Genomic DNA, 13,250 nt, shown 5'->3' on the forward strand with positions numbered 1-13,250 from the left:
TTTAGTGGAATCTAAAAGAAAATATCAGTATTATAGCGTGGCCTTCTAATGCCCTTGACGGAGCCGCAGTTTTGTGCTTCTTTTTTTCGAACAACAACCTGTTGTTAGCTTGCCAATCTCTTTGCTTTATATTATCAATTTCTTAAACCCTCATCTAGCTTGAAGGGTTTGACGGTATGGCAAACATCATCAAGCATATTTGTCCATAAGTTTTAAAGAAACTCTGACAGACAACTGCTTTAAGATGGTTACGCCTCGATAGTGATGCATCGAGAAGGCCGAGAGAGCTTGTGGGCCTTTTTCATGCTTTGTATTTTTTCATACTCTGCACCAGCACAAACTAACGGTCAGCCAATTTCTGGCATGGACGACTGGTGGGTCGCCATGGATTGACTTCTTCTGTGGGTTGTATTTGCAAATATTGCTCAACAGCTTAACCGTCCGGAAGTCGCGCTAGTGCACTGAGTGCACGCTGCTCTGAAAATCTAGCGAAATCGTCTTAGAGCACTTGCGGCTGCTCGCTCAGTGAGCCATTTACGCGACTTCCGGAAGGTTAATGGCAGTGTTTGTGGGCACGGCTCGCAGTGGGGGTCATTATGTGTCTATTAGTGGTTGTGTTGTTCTAGTTCTAGTTTTAAGTACTAGTGTGCAATTGTTATGTGCTAGCCGTATGTCTATCTGTGTATGTGTTCGTCTGAGTATTTATGACAGCTGAGTCAGGGAATGGATGCAGAAGTGGCGTATATGATAGAATAGTGGGTAATCGATAGTCACTTTTTCCGGTGTTCCATTCGTGCATTCGAGTCGATTCATTCGGGAAGGTCGGATTGGATAAACCAATTTTGTTTTTGATGCATTTCTAGTTTGTTTGCAGCAGTGCTTCGACATCTTACACGCAACGCAAAATATGTTCTGAATTTCTAATTTAATTGAAATAATGCATTTAATTTCACTGCTTTTTAAAAATGCACTAAGAGTGGTATGCCTCATTTCAAACGTATAAACGTGGCCGTCGCGATAACACAAACAGAGCCGTAGCTCTTTGTTGGCCTGGTTGGCCCCCGTCAAGGGCGCAAACCTTGAGGGGGCGCTAAAATCTTGAGCTCTGCTCAATATTCTGCTTTTTAAAATAAGTGAGGTTAAGTCATGACATTAGTCAGGATAGAAGTATCATTCCCTGGTACACACAAAATTATTGTTTGAAAGTCGAACGGAAAAAGAAAGCCAAAGCAGACAGCAAAAAGGTGTACAACTGAGACTCTACCAAAGGCGTCAGAAGACTACGCTACGGTCCTGTTGATCCATAATAAACAACAAACAAGACAAAGACTTCAAATTTCAACAAAAATAGCGAAAAATATTGCAAAATTTCTCTTCTCGTTTTCTCAGTTTCATAGGAACAACATAATGTGGTCATGGTCGGTAAAGCAGGCCGCATTTTTAAAAGTTGTAGCAAAGATCGTAGAGTAAGCTAGATCAATTATCATCGAGAAGATAACTTGTACCATGAAAATTGAAGTCTCCTTGATGCCGGGAGGAGTTCCGTAATATCACAAAGATGCCGGTTCCCAACCTAGGACTATACAGGGTGTTTGGTTCATGAGTAAGAATCTCTCCAAGTGTGTTTTACTGTCATATTTTGTGCAAAAAATCGTTCTACACATACCATCAAATCTCAACCCTTACAGAGTTATTGAACTTTTTAACTTTTAAATTTTTCAGTACCATTAGAAAGGTGAGAAAATTTTCTATTGAATAATGTTCTCATATCTTTCAGATGATTAGTTTTAATTACCTTTTAGTTGTAAAGTAGTTAAAAGTTAGTGTTTTTGATGAGGTTTTTGTTAATTTTCTCAAAATAATGAATTATGATTATAGCAATATCTATTATCCAAAAGTTGGGTTTAAGGACGATTCATAATTTGTTCTTCAACATAATCTTCCTATCTCTTCTCGTCTCCTTGTAATTTGACTTCTAAACTTTTCCTGTAATTGACTTGCAAGTTCTCAAAAGACTCTAATCTAAAAAATATGCTTTATATCGCTATTATCAGGGCTTCATTGGAAAGCTGAGAAAATTTCCTTTCGATGTATGTACAGATATCTTTTAGTTAAGTATACTACATGACTTTTTACTAGTAAATTAACTCAAAATTTGCGTTTTTTTGGTGATTTTTGTATTTATTCTAATTATTAATCAACTAAATTTATCGTTACTATTGTTCATTTGGTGCCCCTTAATATTCTCTACAACTTGTTATTTGACACTTTATCCCTATCGCTTTTCATTTCGCTGCAATTTAATAGTTAGTGCAGCATGGCCTCATCACAAATGCAGTGGGTTCGAAATCGTTGTTTTTGCATATAAAAAGAGAAGATAAAAATGATTTTGCTTCGAAACTAAAAGAGATAATTGAATGAAGTCAAAGGAAGAATTGTAGAACTTGCTGAGATTCATTAATTCCATGATAATAATGGTGAAGTTTATTATTTACTATTTTAAGAAAATAACGAAAATTCAAATAATAACACTAACTTTAAACTAATTAACTACTAAAAGAATACTAAATTCACTTAAATGAAAGGTATTAATACATTTTTCTCTGCAAAATTTTCCTGGCTTTCGAATAAAAATAAGAAAAAGTACAATAAGTGCCATACTGTTAAATTTCAAATAAATTACTGTGAAAAGATTACTTAACCTCATTAGCTGGAACATTTGAGGACATTTTTCAGTGGAAAATTTTCTTACCTATCCAATGGATCTAAAAGATTTGAAATACAAAGTATGTTTTTTGAGTTAGAGCTATTTTAAGGCAACTAAATTTTTAACACAAAAAGTTCAATAACTTAGTAACGGTTGAGATTTCATGGTATGTATAGAACGATTTTTTTCTCCAAATATGACAGTCAATCATCCCTCGAGAGGTTCTTCACCATGAACCAAACACCCTGTATAATCTTGCACTAAGTTGAATCTCGCAGGGCAGTCTCGCCAAAAGGTCACCCGACACTAGTTTGAAAGTCCGGTGCGATTGTCACTCAAAATCGTCGCTCACTGGAGCAAGGGGTCATTGAAACAGACAATCCCGTCCTTCAGTAGATCCACGCATGCCACGCTCGAATCGATAACTACACCATCGATCTCAACTTTGTTAACGGACATGTAAACGCATTAGTTCCTCATAAAAGTCTTGTCGCCAGTAACTGTTTGCTTTAGAGGAAATAGCACAATCCTGAGCTTATCTAGGTGAACTTTCGAGATATCTTACACAGCTGAATATTTCTGCGTCTTGCGGAATATTATAATACTTCGCGGGCTATCTTTGATCCGACAGAATATCGGATACGGTCGAACCCAGTTAAATATGTTTGATTTTAAATATAAGCTCAGATCTTTGGCGACGAATCGGCATCCATTTTATGATCATTTGGTTCAATTCAGGAGTACACTAAATATACGGTAGAATGCCAATATTTATGGCCTTCCTGAAATTTCAAATCGGACACACCCCAAAAGTATTGCTACCTCGAAAAGTTCCCCCATACAAAATTTGAACGCAATCGGAAAACAATGTCACGAAGCGTCGAGATCTGGTGTAATGTTGAAAAAATGTCTTTGTGGTACAAGGAATATTTTTTATTTGAAATGGGACTTGAGTTTGGAAATGCATTTTTTTTGTATGCCAAATGTTTTAGAAATCAATGTAATGTAAAAATGTAATGTCAATTCGAAAAAAAAACAAGTTTTTCGATTTTCATTTGAGTTTTAAAATTAAAAGTAGGTACCAGAGAGGCAACTTTTGTCAATACAATTTTTTTATGAGAAGTTACAAGATCCGTTGTTTCATGCAGTTCTAAGACAGCATAGAAAAAAAAATAAAAAGCTGGCTTTTCAAACCCCAGTATCAACTCAAATCCAGAATTTTCCAAGTTTCATAAAGGTTATCTTAAAACAAAATTCAGGACGCTTCATTACATCCTAAGCCATTTAGCATAAAACATCGGATTCAATTTTTGAATATTTTAAGGGTCCTTTTGTGATTTTTACGGGTGAAATTTTTTGCACTTTGGCCGTTTTGCGCAACCACTTAATCGCGTCCGATTGAGCTAAACTTTTGAAGTAGAATACTTCTAACGTTTCAATATAGGGATCCCGTTTCAAAGTTTCTGCTGAGATATTTTCCCAGTTTTCAATTGCGAATAACTTATGTTGTATTGATCGAAATCGCTATATTTTTGCACCATCTGATCGTAAATATGTGCACGTATATTGTATTTGATTCCGCAAAATGTACTATTACTATAAATAACAAAAATAATGTATTCTGTGAAAGTGGTAATTATCAGCGCTGATTCGTCCGAATAATTCAACCAAGCAGCGAACTAGGACCGCCTCTTTGCATCCAATGAACCGCGACTCACATATAAAAGCAGCACAGAAGAAAAAAAATCGTCAGTTTGCTTTCTGACCTCGTAGTAGTTGCTACGTTCCGTCAGCTCGAAGCAATATATTTCTTGACTGCCGCCAGCAATATATTCCTTGACTGCCGCATCATTTCAATGATGTACAGGCGCGCCTGGTTTATGCATACAATGATAACAGACCACAGAAAAAACAGAACGCTCTTTCTTTCGGAGCTAAATAAACGAATTTCATAATGCCCCAAGCGGCAAAAGAAGGCAAAACGGCTTCGCACTAACGGTTAACGGTACCACTACAGTTGAGCCCTCTGAAATTGCTAATGCAATCGGTCAACACTTTGCCCTGCTTTCTGGGGACTCCTCCCTCCCACCTGCCTTCCTGAGAACGAAGAGGACAATAGAAGCCACCCCTACAACATTCAGTCCAGACGATAGCCAGGATTACAACAAACCTTTCTCAGGAGTGGAACTGGCCACTGCACTGAGTACTGCAAAGGGCAACTCAGCGGGACTCGACAACGTTGGTTATCCCCTGTTAAGGCATTTACCCCCGGTTGGCAAGCGAGCACTCCTAAACGGATTCAACAGGATATGGGAAGGCGGATCCTTCCCAGACAGCTGGAGAACCGCTCTCACGATTCCCATTCCGAAGAAATGCGAGGGAACCAGGAGCCCGAACGACTTCCGACCCATTAGCCTTCTCCCCTGCATTGGGAAGACGATGGAAAGAATGGTAAACAGACGCCTGATAACATTCCTCAAGGAACAGGAGCTTCTCGACCATCGACAGTTCGCATTCCGTAAGGGACTCGGCACAGGAATTCATCTAGGCTGCCTCGGTGAAACAGTAAGTGACGCCATAGCCAACGACCTGCATGCGGACATTGCCATCCTTGATCTCGCCAAGGCATACAACACGGTATGGCGTGAAGGAGTACTTCGCCAGCTGCACCAATGGGGTGTTAGCGGAAACCTTGGCTGCTTCCTCAAACAGTACCTCAGTGACCGAAGTTTCAGGGTGGGCATTGGAGGTAAGCAATCGAACCTGTTTCGGGAAGCTAACGGCGTCCCCCAAGGGTCGCCCTTGGCAGTCACACTATTCTTGGTCAGCATGAATTCCCTATTTGCCACGCTTCCGAAAGGTATATACGTGTGTGTCTACGCCGATGATATAATACTTATTGCTATCGGAAAAACAATTGGTCGCACAAGACTGAAGCTACAGGCAGCCGTGAATGCTGTCGGCCGGTGGGCTGACTCAGTCGGTTTCAGTATCTCAGCCACAAAATGCGCTATTGCGCACTGCTGCAATTCCCATCATGTAGCCACCGGCAGGCCAGTCAAACTTGCCGGAACCGTAATTCCTTTCCGGAAGGAACCTAAAATTCTTGGTGTGACTATCGACCGGAAGATGACATTTCTCCCGCACTTCCGGCAGGTGAAAAAGGACTGCGAAAGTAGAAAACGACTAATTCGCACCATCAGCTCGCGTCACCCAAAGTGGAATAGGCGAACCGCACTAAATATCAGCCAAGCCCTCATCCATAGTCGACTGTTCTACGGCCTCGAGATAACCAGTCTCAATTGGGAGGGATTAGTAGATATCTTGTCACCGTTGTATCACGGAGTAGTCAGACTAGCTTCGAATCTACTGCCCAGCACCCCTGCCGAAGCCGCCTGCGTCGAAACCGGAGTACTTCCCTGCCGATGGGCACTGGCGGTAGCTGTCCTGAAACGAGCCGTTGGATTCCTAGAGAAAACATCTGGTGATGGATGTCACCTTCTACAGACAGCCAAGGACATCTATATCACATTTACCAATACCCCTCTCCCTACAATCGCACAGCTGCATCGTGTTCGCAACCGCGCCTGGCATGAGCGTGGCCCAAACTTAGACTGCAGCCTGGATGTATCCGCCAGAGCAGGCGATCCTCCCAGTACTGTCAAAGCTAAATTCCTCCAAATGGTTGAACGCAAATACCCTAATCATCTGCACATTTACACTGACAGCTCGAAACTTAGCGAGGGCGTGGGGGCGGGTGTGAGCGGAATTGGAGAGGGCCTCATCCTTCGTCTACCCTCTGTTTGCTCAGTATTCTCCGCAGAAGCAGCCGCCATCGACATAGCCATAACCAAGAAACCTGAAGATACTCCGGCTGTGATTTTCTCCGATTCCCTCTCTGTCATCAAAGCACTGGAATCGGGGGAGTCCAAGCACACCTACGTTCAAGCCATAGAGCAATCCTGCGACCCGTTTACTACCATATGCTGGGTTCCCGGCCACAGTGGAATTCGCGGTAACGAAGAGGCTGACCGTTTGGCCGCTCTCGGCCGCCATTCACGCGCTCGGTTTTCCAAAAAGGTCCCATCGTCTGATGTTATTAGGGAATTAAAGGCAAAAGTCTCCGAGCACTTTATCGCCCACTGGAGGAATCTACGAGGCTACCCACAGAAGGTTAAAAAAGATCTCGCGAAGTGGACAGACCGCTAAAACCGGAGGGAACAAAGAGCACTGTCGCGCCTACGGGTAGGACACACGAAGATCACCCACACCCACACCATCACCCGCGTCGATCCCCCAATGTGCCCGACCTGCAATACAAGAATCACGGTAGAGCAGCTACTCCTTAACTGCCGGGAACTCGAAGACCTGCGGCGACTCCATAATCTGCCCTCCTCGATTCAAGACACACTATCGAACAACTCAGCACAGGAAGAGACACTACTCGCAGTCTTGAAAGATGCCAATATTTTTGAAGCTATCTAAAGTGGACCGAGAGCATACCGGCCTCAAACACCCTACCTACCACCATCACATAGCGGGCTGTCCGCCTCACCTCGAACAGGCGCTGAGGAGGATCTCCCGTGGCCCTCTATCAGCCACAACAAACTAGGTTATCTACCATCTTTCAGCGGGCCCTCTGCCACACCCAGACTGGGTGATGGAGAGGTTCTTTCGCGGCCCTTTCAACCACAACCTGCCAACACATGTACCAATACTGCTCAGCGGGCCCTCCGCCACACTCGGACCGGGTGCTGGGGAGCTTCGCCCGTGGCCCTCTATCAACCACAGCATACCAGGCTGTCTACCATCGTTCAACGGGCCCTCCGCCACACCCGGACTGTGTGATGGGGAGGTTCTTCCGCAGCCCTTTCAACCACAGCTTGCCAACACATGTACCAACATTGCTCAGCGGGCCCTCCGCCAAGCCCGGACCGGGCGCTGGGGAAGTTCTTCCGCGGCACCTGCGACTTCAATCTGCCAACCCATCTACCACCATCAATCAGCGGGCCCTCCGCCACACCCGGACCGGGTGCTGGGGAGGTTGTCACGCGGCCCTACCAGCGTATTATCGCCACCGAGTGCAATATCTAATCGAAGTACTCAAGGACTTTGTAAAATGCAATGTAATGACTCCTGTTTCTTTCTAGGCGAATGACTCTCAGTAGTTAAAGCCTTAATAAACATAATAATAATAATAAACGAATTTCATGTGTTCGCTGGTGGTGGGGTAGTTGGGTGAGAAAGACCCCGTTTTCTTGCTCTTTCAATTATGTGTGGCGTTCTCAAATAAATTCACTACGGCGCGCGCTCCAGAGTGCACTGCGAAGGAGTGTGCTCTTTTATTAGTTTTTTTTTCTAGCAAACGGTAGTGTGGCTGCGATGACGATTATGTTGGTTTGTTGAATACTGATATAAGTTTCTGTTGATGGTTTAATTCTGGGGAAAACTGGAAAACGTGAAACGGGATTTTCATTTTACTTATTTTGTTTGAGAATTTCACTTCTCAGTATCATAGAAATACAATGGGATAAATCAGCTGGATATTGGCTTGAACAGTTCTTGTTCTGCTTATTCCCTCGGTTCATAGGCTTGTTCAGCTTTCGTTGTTTGGTGGGTTTGCGGTCATGGGAAATGAAGGAGCCCCCTCCATAAAGCTGTAGCAAAGATCGTGATGTAAGCTGGATCAATTGTAATCGAGAAGACAAGCCTACGGCGTTCCGCGAAAATTAAAGTCTACTCGATGCCGGGAAGAGTTTCGCAATATCGCAGGTTGTCGGTTTTTTTTGGTTCAGTGTATTCCTACCGATTAGTTGTTTACATAAATCGCTCCAACTATTTTTACTTTTTGACGAGATTTGTGAAGTTTTTATCGTTGTTTGACGTGTTAATCGACTCAGTATTTTGTTTTTAACATTGTTATTGTGCAGTGTGAAAGTGTCTCCTGTTTGCTTTTGTGTTGCGAAAAAATCAGCGAAGAACGTAATTGAGTGAACTTCTGTGACTTAACCACCAAACTTTCCACCGACCGCAGCGCCATCTGTATTTCATTGTTCGCTTTCTCAGATCGGCACGCATTATGGCAAGTGCATGTGATCACTGCGCGAAAACCGTCAAATCGGATGACGACTTTATTGAATGCATGGGTTTTTGCAAAAATGTGGTACATATGCAATGTGGGAAACAACTTAACAAGCCGTTTTTGAAAAAAACTTGCGGAAAACCCAAACTTATTTTGGATGTGCAATGAATGTGTCAAGCTGATGAAGTTTGCTCGCTTTCGCGACACCGTTTCTTCACTTGGATGTGTTATCGCTGCTATCGCTGGGAAAACGGATGAGCTAAAGGCCGAGTTATCCAAAAATAACCAGCAAATTTCGCGCCTTGCTAGAAAGGTTTCAACAGCTACTCCAGTCCGGCCAAACTCCGGTACCTCTCGACCACCTCAGAAACGTCGTCGCGAGGATGGCCCTGATCCGAGCAATATTCTTGTTGGTAGTCGAAAGCTAGTCGATAATAGCAACATTTTTACGGTTCCACCTCCCGCGCCGTTGCTCTGGATGTATCTTTCGCGCTTTCATCCTAGCGTTAGCAAAGAGACTGTCGAAAAAATGTCTAAAGAAGGACTAAATTGTAACGAGGAGATAAAGGTTATTCCGCTTGTTAAAAAAGGCATAGACGTCAGTACTTTGAACTTCATATCCTTCAAAGTTGGAGTTCACCCAAAGTACCGTGATGCAGCTCTTAATCCTGACACATGGCCGCAAGGCATACTGTTCAGGGAATTTGAAGACAGCCGTACCCAGAACATTTGGAGTCCGCCGACTGATTTTCCACCGCCTCCAGAAGAAGCATGTACCTCTCTAATGCAACCCGGCCCATCAATGGTCCTGCAGAGGACTCCGCAACGATTGGCCATGCCACTATACCAAGCCACACCGCCCTTGTGAAGGAGTATCGATGCCGATCGCATACTGGGATGCAACGCAGTTGGTACTATGGAAGCCCTCGATCCCCCCGCTACAGTCGAGCCCTTGCCGCCAGCGTTCATCAGTCGTCCCGGTCCTGTATGTGTGGGTGGGGAAAGGGTCTTCCAAGCCGCCTTTCTCGGCAAGTATAATAGAAATTGTAACGATACAACGGTTGAACCGATTCACGCTTCTAGCTCATCGTACGAATCTCGCCGCAAGCTGCTACCACCCCGTTCCTGCTCTCCGCATTCCGCCATCGGGTTCCAACGCATACTGGGAGGCACCGCAGTTGGCACTATGGAAGCCCTCGATCCCCCCGCCACAGTCGAGCACTTGCAGCCAGCGATCATCAGTCGTCCCGGTCCTGTGTGTGGGATGGGTGAAAGGGTCTTCCAACCTGCCGCAAATGGCAAGTATACATCTGTTCCGAACACTTCAAGCGCTGATGTATTCTTCGCTTCCAGTTTTTTGCCTTTTGCTCCGACATCTTGTTATCAGATGCCAACCATTTCTCTCGACGACGACGATAGTCGTATTTTGAGGCGCGACGCAGTTGATTCGGGATGCCTCGAATCCCTCACCACAGTCGACCAGGCAACCGTGAACCGTTCCGATACTGTTCGTGAGATTGACGAAAGGATCTTCCTACACGGCAACATGGCTTCGCTCTCTGCTGTACCTGATCTGTCCTCCAACAACATCGAGGTTTACTACCAGAATGTTGGTGGCCTAAATTCATCAACGGACAGCTATTTGCTCGCGACCACGGGTTGCTGTTACGACGTTATCGCCTTGACCGAGACGTGGCTCGACAACTGTACTCTGTCTCGCCAGGTCTTTGGTTCAACATTCGATGTCTACCGCTGTGACCGTAATGCCCTCAACAGCCACAAGACATCAGGCGGTGGTGTGCTTATCGCCGTTCGGCGTGGTATAAAAGCCCGAGTGATCAACGATGACCGGTGGGCGAGCTCCGAGCAAGTGTGGATATCAGTGAAACTTGCCGATCGCAATCTGTTCCTGTGTGTTGTGTATTTTCCACCTGACAGAATTCGTGATTCCAGCCTGATCGATGTACATCTTTCCTCCGTTTCTTTTATCGCCTCGATCGCCGCCCCGTCTGATGATATCGTTATACTGGGCGACTTCAACTTACCTGGCTTGACGTGGTGCCAAGCAAGTAATGGTTTTCTACGATTGGATATCGAAAAATCTGCGCTTATTAACAATGCCAGTTGTATTTTGGACAACTACAGCAGCGCAACTCTTCGGCAAATTAATAATGTCACCAACGAGAATGGACGTACATTGGACCTCTGCTTTGTAAGTGCCCGGGACTGCGCTCCGTACTGCTGCACTGCACCGACTCCTTTAGTCAAGCAGGTGCGTCATCATCCCCCACTACATCTTGTATTCGCTGGTAACTTAGGAGTGAATTTTGAAGACGTCTCAAGCTCTATCGTCTACGATTTTAAAAACGCTGACTACGACAGCATCGTTAGCACGCTGTTGGATATAAACTGGGACGAAAATATTAACAATGACGACGCGAACGAAGCAGCGATGACGTTTTCTAGTATTCTTAACTACCTTATCGACCGCCATGTACCAAAACGAACAATTAGTACCGATGAACACCCTCCCTGGCAATCAACCGTCCTAAGACGTTTAAAATCTGCCAAACGAGCTGCATTTAAAAAATTCTCGAAGCATAAGACACTTGCATTACGAAATCACTACTTTCAACTCAACCACGAATACAAACAACAAAGCAGACGCGCCTTTTTTAGACACCAGCGAAACGTCGAGCGTCAACTGAAATCCAAGCCCAAGTCGTTCTGGAAGTATGTTAACGAGCAGCGAAAGGAATCCGGTTTGCCATCTTGTATGTCGTTTAATGGAGTTTTAGGCACCGACACTAAGGAAATTTGCCAACTGTTCTCCGACAAATTTTCAAGCGTTTTTTCCAACGAGCGCTTGCCACCACAACAAGTCGCTGCCGCCGCTAATTTAACTCCTTCTCTAGGACGAACCATCAACCGAATTTGTGTCGATAATTCTGCCATTCTTGCAGCAAATGCCAAACTGAAAGCATCTTGTTCCCCAGGTCCAGATGGCGTTCCCTCGATTTTTGTCAAAAAGTGCATCAGCGGGCTTCTTGAACCACTTCGGCGAGTCTTCGAGCTATCACTCACTACTGGTACATTCCCTACCTGCTGGAAAGCAGCGCACATGTTTCCAGTTCATAAAAAAGGAAACAAATCGAACATTGACAATTATCGGGGAATCTCGTGTTTAAGTGCTGTATCAAAACTGTTCGAGCTGGTTGTGTTAGATCCTATTTTCTTTCACTGCAAACACTACATTGCAGATGACCAACACGGTTTCATGCCTAAACGATCGACAACGACAAACCTGCTCTCGTTCACAACATATGTAATGGATGGATTCGCTGACGGATTGCAAACTGATGCTATTTATATGGATCTATCTGCGGCCTTCGACAAAATCATCCATGATATCGCAATAGCGAAGCTGGACAAACTCGGCATTCATGGACAACTTCTGCGCTGGTTTCGTTCCTACCTCGATGGAAGGCAACTCCAAATCAGCATTAAGGACTGTCTATCTGCACCATTCTTCGCTACATCCGGCATACCACAAGGAAGCCATCTCGGTCCAGTAATATTCCTCCTCTACTTTAATGACGTCAATTTCACATTACAAGGACCCCGCCTTTCTTTCGCCGACGACATGAAAAATTTTCAACAAATACGGGATAAAACCGATGCCGAGCTTCTTCAGAGGGATCTGGACAGCTTTAGCACGTGGTGTGATCAAAACAGAATGGTTTTAAACCCGAGCAAATGCTCAATCGTTACGTTCACGCGGAAACGCCAACCGACTCAGTTTAACTACCATTTCTTCGGCTCGAGCATTCCAAGACACTCTCACATCAAAGATCTCGGAGTCATCATGGATTCGGCATTAACATTCAAACCACATACGTCATACATCGTGGATAAGGCATCACGACAGCTTGGGTTCATCTTCCGAATAGCGAAAAACTTCAGGGACGTATATTGTCTTAAATCGCTTTACTGCGCGTTGGTCCGCTCAACGTTAGAATATTGTTCAGCTGTTTGGAATCCGTACTACCAGAACGGGATTGACAGAATCGAGGCTGTCCAACGCAGGTTCATACGCTTCGCCCTTCGTCATCTCCCATGGCGAAACAGATTTCAGCTGCCGAACTATGAAAACCGTTGCCAGCTTATACACCTCGATACACTCAGCATTCGGAGGGACTGCTCTCGAGCCCTGTTCGTCTCGGACTTACTCTCTGCCAGAGTGGATTGTCCTACAATACTCGGACGTCTGGATCTTCAAGCCCGCGTTCGAGCTCTACGTAATAACTCCCTTCTGCGAGTTCCGTTCAGGAGAACCAACTATGGTTACCAGAGCGCTGTAACCGGACTCCAACGAATTTTTAACAGTGTGGCGACGGCCTTCGACTTCAACCGGACGCGGAATGCTATAAAAGCGAAAATGTTGTCAATTTTAAAATGTAA

The 13,250-nt window shown here is 44.6% G+C and overlaps 1 protein-coding gene across 1 annotated transcript; it reads left to right on the top strand.

Moving 5' to 3' along the window:
• Positions 1-5,155: 5,155 nt before the first annotated feature.
• On the top strand, positions 5,156-6,916 carry LOC131678244 (uncharacterized). The gene has a single exon (XM_058958242.1). The coding sequence runs from the start codon at positions 5,156-5,158 to the stop codon at positions 6,914-6,916; it is 1,761 nt and encodes a 586-aa protein (XP_058814225.1).
• Positions 6,917-13,250: the final 6,334 nt, after the last annotated feature.

The sequence above is a fragment of the Topomyia yanbarensis genome, chromosome 2 (assembly GCF_030247195.1).
Source record: "Topomyia yanbarensis strain Yona2022 chromosome 2, ASM3024719v1, whole genome shotgun sequence".
NCBI lineage: Eukaryota > Metazoa > Arthropoda > Insecta > Diptera > Culicidae > Topomyia > Topomyia yanbarensis.

Excerpts from the sequence above, each read along its gene's own strand:
- LOC131678244 (XM_058958242.1), top strand. The coding sequence starts at position 5,156 with ATGGTAAACAGACGCCTGATAACATTCCTCAAGGAACAGGAGCTTCTC.